Source organism: Homalodisca vitripennis, chromosome 6 (assembly GCF_021130785.1).
Source record: "Homalodisca vitripennis isolate AUS2020 chromosome 6, UT_GWSS_2.1, whole genome shotgun sequence".
Lineage (NCBI taxonomy): Eukaryota > Metazoa > Arthropoda > Insecta > Hemiptera > Cicadellidae > Homalodisca > Homalodisca vitripennis.
The window spans coordinates 51,974,306-51,984,907 of NC_060212.1; the positions used below are offsets into that span (position 1 = coordinate 51,974,306).

Here is a 10,602-nt window from a genome sequence, read left to right on the forward strand (position 1 = left end):
TTTTTTGTGTTTCCTTATCCTCACAATTTAAAAACTTCTAATGCTTTCTCCTTTATATGGTTTACTATTATGCTGACTATTTTCTCTAGTATATACATTTCACCTAAGTCAACTTGATATACTCGTATTTTACATATAACTTAGTCTAGTGTTTGTAGTTTGGTAAATAAATCAAATTAATGTTTGTCCTTTAAAATCTTTTGACACCAATGGAGAGAAGAGGGTCAAAACCTCGAAACCTAATTTTTCATTCTTCTAATATTTAAAAATGCCAAATTATCGAATACTGTTATCCTTTTATATAACTATTGACCGTTTTGTGATATTATTTTATATTTAATTCAAATTGCTCTAAAATTACATTTGATTGGTACAAATATCGTCTCAGCAGCTGCCTAGATGAGTAAGACTGCGTTAAATACGTCAGAATTTCCACAACTAAGATAAAATAGTTCATTCTAAGCTGTGTAGGTGATAAATTTATGCCCGCATTTTAATAAATAAAATTGAATATCCTTCCTTTCTTCCGAGAAATCCTGCAATTATAGTTGTAGAAGTTTAATTATATTTGATTAAACACACGATTTTATGCTATGGTGTTTTACGTATGATATAGTTGCCATTTCTTTTTCAATTATATTAAACAAAACACAAAAAACCGCAAAAACCTGTTGAACCTGATTATACTTTTAGTCAGTAAAGTGGGTAAATATAGAAAACAATATACTTTCTCTTGTATTGCATTTTAGTATAGAGCACTTTAGTGTAGGTGTGCTGAGGCTGATGATTGTATTGACTTTGAATATTGACCGCCTGCAGGGAAATCAATAACTTAGTTACCAGTAATCTACATCAAACTGTCTCGACTATCCTGGGCTCGTGTGAGTGTGGAAATTGGACATAAAATGTGCAGCATTTAAAAATAAAAGGAATGGTCCAAGTTAAGGCTGATGTTCATTATTTGATTCTATTTATACGATTTTAGTTAATTTTAAGCAAACAACCTTACGCTTCAATGTTTTCAAATCCCGTTTCGTGGCCTAGTTAGAGCATTACTGACAGCGTAATCGGCTTACACTGGAATTACCATAAACTTGATAGGATTAATTTGTGTAAGGCTTGAAACTTAAACCAACACAAACGTTTGCTGTAGAAGTCAGCTCATGTAAAAGTTGTACCAGATTGTATAATCTGTGTATACCTTTTCCAACGACACTCCAATTTCAGGAGGACATTTAAACGAAGATTTTTCGGTTATATATGAAAGTCAATATATACGTTATACCCTAACAACATGTGTACCCTTAAACATTAACAAAATAAAAATTATTGAAAAAATTGGATTCCTATAAACATTTTACGAGATAGTAATTATTATACATCTTACAACAAAATCAATCTTAATTTTTTAACGCATAAACGAGCACAACCACTTTAAAGACTATGCTTGCTATAAGCATAAGCATTCTGTCAGTTGAAAGGCATCAGCTGTTTCAACATGTATGTTAGATAAATAGATATCATTTTATAATAATCACTAAAAATATGAACTATCATGGTTTATAACAAAAAGTTGTTCTCACATTTGAGACTAACTGAATAGGTTCACAGTTAGAGATTTTACTTTTGTCATAGATTATTTTTACTGTACAAGTTTTTTTTAAACTCCATATGCATTTTTACTAATTCAATCACTGTTTATGGGGATTCTGTCGACTTGTAATACAACCCTTATTTTAAATTTGCCATTTTCGATATAGCTTATTTAAAAACTATTTTAGTGAGTTAAACCAAAGTTATTCCATGCTTTTATGAACTACAATTAAATTTAAAATCAAGTTTATATATCTTCATGATGTTATAAAAAAAATTATAAAAACATTAAAGACCTTGGCAATTTTTGAAATAATTTTGTTATTGATTAATATACAGTTGTCCATAAAGAAGTTAAATATAACATGGAAGCTATGAACACAATTTGTAAACAGTTTGTTCTTAATTGTTAAATATTACTCAATGTTGTGAAACACAAATAACCTTGTTTTACTTAAACTGCCACTTACAGGTACCGTACGTAGTTCCAACACAGCTGAACATGCATAATATACAGCCTGCAGGTGATTGAGGGAACACTGCACGACGAAAACTGTACCTTACCTTGTATACATGTTAGTTCCCGTATACATCTGTGTATAAACTGGCATGACCTAGTAAACATTAGTTGTATAAAATTTGTAAAGGATGGATAAACATTTAAGGATACAATAGTCTAGTCACAATTTAATACACTGTCAAATCATATAGAAACTGATATTCGTTCTTTAGTACATACTTTGGGAATCTAGTGACGTATATTAGGTAATGTCTAAATGATGTAATGGTTAGGTAACCAAGTTTTTGTATACCTATATTTTGTCTTCCTGGCATAGCTCAGTGGTACTAGTGGTAGTCAGGCTTTATCCGTTAGGTAAACATTTTGATGACATGAGCACAAACCATGTCTTGTGTTGTACGACCCCATTTCGTCTTCTTGACATAGCTCAGTGTTACTAGTGAAAGGCGGGTTTTATCCGTTGGACAAACATTACAATGCCATGTCTCCAAACAATATCCTGTATTACTCACAAGTGACAAGATGTATGGTGATCTGTAACAAGTGGATGTGTGGAGGCGTATTATTCCTATTTAATTATTGAATTTTTGTATAACTTTAATTAAAAATATCAGTGTTAGTGTTAGTTACATTCAAATAACCAGTAATTTGAACTTGTGTAGTTGTCGTTTACAAGTTTTAACTTATCATTTTGTAAGAAACCTGATACATTTTTAATACTGGAGTAACTTAAATAAGTAAAAATTAAAAATACATTAAAAAATCGTGTTTATAGAATTATTAATGCATCAGATATTTGTTGAACTGCCCGCTGTACAAGACTGAGGTATGAATATATAAATGTGATTAAGTCGTATGTTGGTCCAATGTGATATGCATGTTAACATATTATGGAGGTTATAATATGGAGGACAAATCATTAAAGTCTTTCTGCGACCAAACTTGTTTTTTAATTCAGATAAAATTATTTAATAAGCAATAGGATACACTTACTGATAACCGTATGGAATTGTGTAATGGGAAGGGTTATTAGTTCGTTACATCAGATTACTAGGCTATTCAACACTCCAGATCTCATGTGGCAAACCTACCATTCAAACGTGATAAGCTGATTACAAAACATGTATGCTTCCTTGAAGAGAGCGTGCACCGAATCACGACGATGGCATTTTATTTTTAAATTTAATTGAGTATTATTCAGTTTAATTGAACTGGTGGCTGTAAGATCGATAGACAATATTGGTAAAATGTATTTGAATTTGACAATGAACTTATGTAGAGTTCAAGGATTATCATCCATCCTAAGACACAACCAGGAGATTTAAAAATAGTGGAATGTTTTAAATTAGTTTTAAGCATGTTATATTAAGCAATGTGTGTTGAAAAAACAATGGTCATGAATTTCTTAGAAGAAACTTCAGCTTATGTTTCTAAAGCAGAATCGGTAACGACCTATCTGATTTCTTGACTTTAAGCGGAGTACAAGTATAGAGTGTGTGGGGATATCCTGAGTTTACTTGTCATTATTAAGTTGGTACAATCGGTTCCACGTTTCAATTTATTAATCATAGCCTTTACGATATTTCCCTGAGAATAGTCAAAGATTGACGTTATTCCCAATTAGCAACTTTTTTACTATTTTCAACCTCAAATTAATCTGGACGTGTTGCAGTTTATGTCTCTGACTACATTTCTATCAAGCATAAATGTTTTTTCTTAAAACATACGTAAACACAAAAAACAAAAAATAAACCTACTTCTTGTTTCTGTCAATATAAAATTATAATTATGTTTTTTTATATACGATGTATAATGAGTTAAGTAGCCGTAGTCTTAAGAAGTTTAAATCGGATTTAGAAAATATATTTTTTAAGAATAGTGGTAATTTATACATGATAAGGGGTGACTTCAACATTAACACGCTTTGTAGAAGCCAGAAACGATCAGAGTTTTGGGTTTCAAAAATTGAAACCGACATATTAACCGGTTCATTTATGAACCGACTCGTGAAATTGGTATATCATCAAGTTTTTTAGAATATTAAAAATAGCACGTCGTTTGAAATACATTTTTCTGTTTATAAACTGTATTTTATGGACTATTATGCAAATCATGTTTTGTTTATGATCAGTACTTTGCCTAAATAAAGAATATCTAACTCTTAAATGTATATCGCTTCCACTTTTCTTGATCATAAAATATCCCAAGGAAATTAAAGCATTATCGTGTATATATCTTTAGAGTACATGAATTTTATTCAATTTACTAATTAAATTATATGATCTATATGGTTTATGTTTAGAGCAGGGTACGTTTTTATAAACAAATAAAAGTTTGAATAAACGTCGGTCTCATTGACATAGATTCCTTTATTCGCAATGAGAATTTATAGAATTTGTTGTCTGTAAAAAAACATAAGCATGAAATTGTACTAATTGCAAGATATTAACATATAGCCTTTAATGTGTCTGCAAAGATTAGACAAGCCAAATTGAAATATTTATCAGAGCTATTGCTGTTAGAGGCAATAGTAGAACAATTTGTTTATAGTTCTATTTACCTCCGCGAGGAGCGGCGACATCTAACTCATGTTACGGCTGGAGATATAGTATACGAGGTTTATGGTAACGAGAAATATATTACAGGTTCGTTTAATTAATTTTTCATACATATTATGGTAACGTGAATTTAGTCAAGATGTTTTTCATCTCCCTAATATATCAAATGTAAACAATAGTTTTGTTATAGATCAAATAACTGTTCTTAATATGGTTTAAATTATATCAGGCATTAAAGATACGTACCTGCATTATCAATCTAGATATAAGTATGATAAGGAATAGTTAGATTTAGAGGCATTTAGCAACTCCTGTAACCCATTTTTTTATCTATCAGTTGTGTGATCTTTCCGAATAAATTAGAATGATATTGTGTGACAAGCTCTGTGACTTGAACACCCTGTACACACACACACACACACACACACACACACACATTTATATATATATATATATATATATATATATATATATATATATATATATATATATATATTTCCTTCACTTTACTACCACAGGCTACTTAATCGATACAAAGTAAAACAATCGTAAATACATCATGCAACCTATTACAATGAGTTACATGTGTATTACGTATTATGTTACCAACCAGCATTTGAGTTTGTGCTAAAAGATTGTAATAAATAATTGTCACATCGATGCTCTTAACGGCTTTCCAATAACACTTCAATAATTAAGTAACGAGCAACAGTTTACACCAGTAATAATCGTACTCTCAGTATTAACAGATGAAATGTCAAGAGCATTGTGTTCTCGTTGTTAAAAGTTTAACTTCCTTTATAAATTATAGTATATCTATTTTTTTACGTAGTATGTCAATAATTTAACGCAAATAAATCCTTAAATTAATTATTATAAATCCGCTATTTATAAGATAATCAAATTTATATATTTAACCTAAATCATATAATCAATTGTTTCTTAGTTTAAAAAGTATTATAAATACAGTGACAATACAAATCCTACTGATAATTGTCATTTTAATTCTAAAGCACTTGTTAAATTTATGTATAGTTGTATAAGCTACGTTTTATTAATTAATAGAATAACAACAAAGCGATCAATAGAACCGACACATAATTAACGATTGCTTAAGTGTTAAAACATATAAGAGATAGCAAGTAAATCAGCGGTAATAATACTAACAAGCAGCCCAACGAAACATACAGAGAGGAAGGTTGTGTATATCAGTCCAGAATATAACAAGTAAATCAGCGGTACTAACGCGAACCAGCAGCCCAACGAAACATACAGAGAGGAGGAATTTGCATATTATTCCAGAGATAATGAGTAAATCAGCGGTACTAATGCAGACCAGTAACAGCCTAACGAAACATACAGAGAGAAAGAATTTGTATATTAGTCCAGAGATAATGAGTAAATCAGCGGTAGGATTACTAACCAGCCACCCATCGAAACATACAGAGAGGCAGGAGTTGTCTATCGTTCCAGAGTTACATCCTTTACAGTTAGCTCCAAATTAGCATGAATAACAATACACCAGCTGTTTATTTGCTATTAAAAGTGTTAGTTTTAGTTTCCGTTGAGTAAAAATCGAGGTAATAATTTGCACGGAAACGAAACGCCACCATCTTGAAACGTTTTTTGTTTAATACTGGTAAAGAAACGTATTCAAGGAGTGTGCAAATCCTCAGGAGTCTCAATTTGGAATTCTTACGAATTATCTGAAGTAAAATGATATAAGAACAACAACTATTTTAAATAATCTTTTTATTACTTGATGCATGATGCTTAAACAATTATTACTATGCCTTTTTTAATATTTGTAACGGTATCATCTTGAAATTGTAAGGTGTATCTAAAAAATATTAAGTATTAAAGGTATCTAAAAACGTATTCAATTCGGTCGTATTAACGAATTAATTTTTATTCACATTTTGGGTGGTCATTGGTAAACAATTGAGTTAAAATATGTGCACGAATATTTAATTGCCGTCAAGTTTAAACTAGCTGGTAAACCCATTAAATCTAAGCAAAAATGCTGCCCCTGTGCCAAATTTAATCCATCTACAAAACATTACGACCATTACTGTATTCACAACTGTATACCATTCAAAATTATTTACAGCTATATCATTTCAAAAAGTATACAGACATAATAGGGTAGTTAATTATGCATCACTGAGAGTGCAATTTGCTTGGGTGTATTACCCATCAGAAACACACACAAAAACATGCTTGCGGGTGCAAGAGCACTTGCTTACGCACAGTGTTGCGGAGAGTGGATACAGTTATTTTATCTAAGCCAATATGAACGTAATTATTTGTAATACATTTTTATATTAAGTATTTTCCTAGTTCAAATACATTATTCCACACTGTTTATTTGTAAGAAACGGGCTTTGAGTTTATGAAAACCTTCCAAAAGATAGACATCCTTACACTCCTCTTCAACTCCGTCCTCACTACACTAGAGTTAATTAAGTTCTGGATGTCTCCAACAATATCGAACTGAATAGTTTATTCGCTCTGCATTGGTAACGTTCCAATAAATGTGAAATTATTGGATAAATAACATAAATGTTCATGTTAAGTGACCTTTTTGGATAAAAAAAAACCACATCAACAACGTAAAGGTTTGAACGCTTCTTCCTTAAAAATTAAGTTACACACAATAACAATTTAACGATTACATTTTACTTTTATGTTTACTTCGTTTAATTTCCGATTCTATGGACAATTCAAGCGTTGCCCTTTTCAATATTTCATATATATTTAGAACCTGATCAATAATAAAGAATCTGTATCGTTCTATGTTTCAAACTAAGTGCCCCTTTTGCATATATTTTACATACGCCTTACCTATGCTGTATAATTGCATTTATTAATACCTTTATGAAGTACATTTAAAAATGATTAACACTTAAATAGTATTGAAATCACGTGGTGAAGTTGAAGATATTTGTTTTCTGTCAACTAAAGATATAACAAAGAAAGACCAGACACGAGGATCATATATTGGTTTGTTTACCAAGGGACGGATCGATCTGTGTGCTGCAAACATCTCAGCTCTCAACCTAATTGTGTTGTCCTTTACGTTATATTTACATCCATTACTCATTTACTTAATGTTTTTAATTAGTTTTAATCTACATCAATTTTAAATTTATTCTCCAGTGGGTTGGCGCATACGATTATTTGATAAATTATCAGAAATTAACGTTTTTACGTCACAAAACCTATCATTAGCTTAGGTTATTTCTATCTATAGACTATTGTACAAGTTACCAAAACGTTTACAATTTCAAAAATTTTCATCTAAGTTACATATACACTGTTGTGTAAATTACAAGTTTAAATACAGAAACAGTTACTTTTAGTTTAGTTGCACTGGTTACATTTATACTATCCTTATGAAGGTAATATTTTTATAGACATTTCCTACGATGTTGTACTACCTGAAATGTACACTAGTTTATGACTTGCATACCAATTTTGAGACATACATTAATTGTGACTCATATAAATACACTTTTCTTTTAAGCTAATTTGACACAAATACGTATATTTAAATTAAATCAAATCAGCATAACAGAAATAGGTTATTGGCTAAACATATGAGATAAATAACAGGGTGAACATGTTTACTTGATTAAAACTAATTAAGACATTACAGTTTTTTAACACGCTTTTATAAGCTTCGGTTGTATCTATGTATGTAACGGAATCTTTGAGCGTAATTTTCACCAATTTCCAGACGTCTGATCAATTTGAAACTTTGCATACGTATCAAGGACCGATGACATGCAATAATTTGATCATAGTTTTCCATTATCCTTATAAGGACCGCCAGGATTAATAAATTCTTTTATAGATCTTCTGTAGTGGTGTAAAAAGATAGAGCTAGCGCGCGATCTGCTTGACGTGCTTGACTCTCAATATAGGCTAGTAATATTATAGTAGTCATCCAGTCTCTGCCATTTCCAGTGGTTTCCTTGACAGCCAGATCTCTAAGTACACTATCCATGCATGTTCTTTGTTTAGTATACATTACATAATACTAATTTGACTTGTTGCTTTACAGAAACATACATAGTATTTTTCTCAGACAAAGCCTTTAGTGTTTTTTAACTGCTTTTCAACAGTATTCCAAATGTGTCTTACATTTTCAATTTTTTTACTATAAAATAAAATTGAACAAATACAGTTTAGTTATTTTGCACATTACCGGAAATGTATAACTAATAAATTAAATAATACATGTACCAAAATATGGGTATATTCAAGTCTGAACTACAATAACCATTAGTTTTATTATGTATGTGTATGTTTGATATATATATATATATATATATATATATAAATTAATTAAATTTGTATAAGTGACAATAACCTAATTTAATTTCAATAAATATTGAATCGCAAAAAGAACTTGCTCCGCCGGGACTCGAACCCGGATCTCTCACTTGCCGGGTGAATGTGCTACCATTACACCACAGAGCCCTCACTTTTTACGATTCAATTATTTTGTATTTAGCCGTTTCTTTCCCATATGTGTTTAAATATGTGAGTCGTTATCAGTCGCTCGAGCTGTGCGGTCGCTATCTCTGTCTGTACGAGACTCAAAGGTCAACTGCGGCACGTGTGGTGATCGGCTTGTTCAGACAATCTATATTTATTGTAAAAGTTCATTTTTTACACTAAAATGCCGGTTATCTGCGGTGTGTGCGGTTCCGAATGTAGCAGTGAAAATGAATCGATTAAATGTGTTGGATTCTGCCAGAATGTTTTCCACCTAGCCTGTATTTCTGAAGAAAATCAGGACTCTATTAAAACTCGAGGTGCGAAAAGGGATTGGCAGTGCGCTGTTTGCAGACCTGTCAAGTCTACATCAATAGCAAGTAGTAGATCTACTCCAGCAACCCCTGTCACTAAAGAATTTCTAATACAAACTTTGGAGGCATTTAAATCTGAGATGTTTGTAGAGTTGAGGCGTAATGCTAAGGAGTTCACCGAGTTTCGTACCTCTCTAGATTTTTTCTCTGAGAAAATTTACAAGAGCAATGAGTTGATGGAGGAGTTAAAGCTAGCCTGTAATAAACAGAAAAAGGAAATGGAAGAAATAAAAGAAGAAAACAGAGTCCTTAAGAAATCCGTTGCCACTTTGGAACAAAGATTAAGAAATATGGAGCAGTATTCTAGACAGACCAACGTTGAAATTAACGGTGTCCCAGAAACAAACGGAGAGCATATGGAGGAGTTGCTAAAGGATGTTGCGAGCTCAATCGGTCTGGAACTGAAGAAGGAGAGGGTGATCGCAGCTCACAGGGTGCCAACATTCAGCCGAAACAGAACACCGCCGATCATCGTGAAGTTCACGACGAGGCAGGACCGGGATGACTGGCTCCAAGCCTTCAAGGAGGTACGACCAATAACGGCGGACAAGATCAATCGGCACTTCAAGAAGGACAAGATCTTCATAAACGAGCACCTGTCACCTGAAAATAAACAGCTTCTAGGCAGAGTCAAGGAGGCAGCACGGTCCAAGGGATACAAGTATGTGTGGAGCAGGGAGGGAAAGATTTTTGTGAGGAGGGAAAATGGAGAGAAGTGCATCAGGATCGATGTTTCGGACGACTTGGGGAAGCTGTAAACCAAGCGAAAGCAGTGAAGCAAGTGAAGTAATATGTGAGTTAAATAATACTGAATAAATATTACGAAAATAATAGTTAAAAAACTACTTAGAAAATGTTTGTTTGTTTTACTGTATTATTTATTAGCCTAGAATGCTAGTTTACTTTATTCAAGCATGTGCTTATGTATTTTTCTTGTTTTGTATTTTTTCTTACATTGAATCATGGTAGACAAATGTGTGATTCTAAATAGTATAAATGATAGTTTTTTCTCTTCCAACTCCAAGAGTTTAAATATATTTCACATAAATATTAG

At 31.8% G+C, this 10,602-nt stretch overlaps 1 protein-coding gene across 1 annotated transcript; it reads left to right on the plus strand.

Moving 5' to 3' along the window:
• Nucleotides 1–9,358: 9,358 nt before the first annotated feature.
• LOC124365379 lies at nt 9,359–10,306 on the plus strand. The gene has a single exon (XM_046821355.1). It carries the CDS (start codon nt 9,359–9,361, stop codon nt 10,304–10,306), a length of 948 nt encoding a protein of 315 aa, XP_046677311.1.
• The last annotated feature ends 296 nt before the right edge of the window (nt 10,307–10,602 follow it).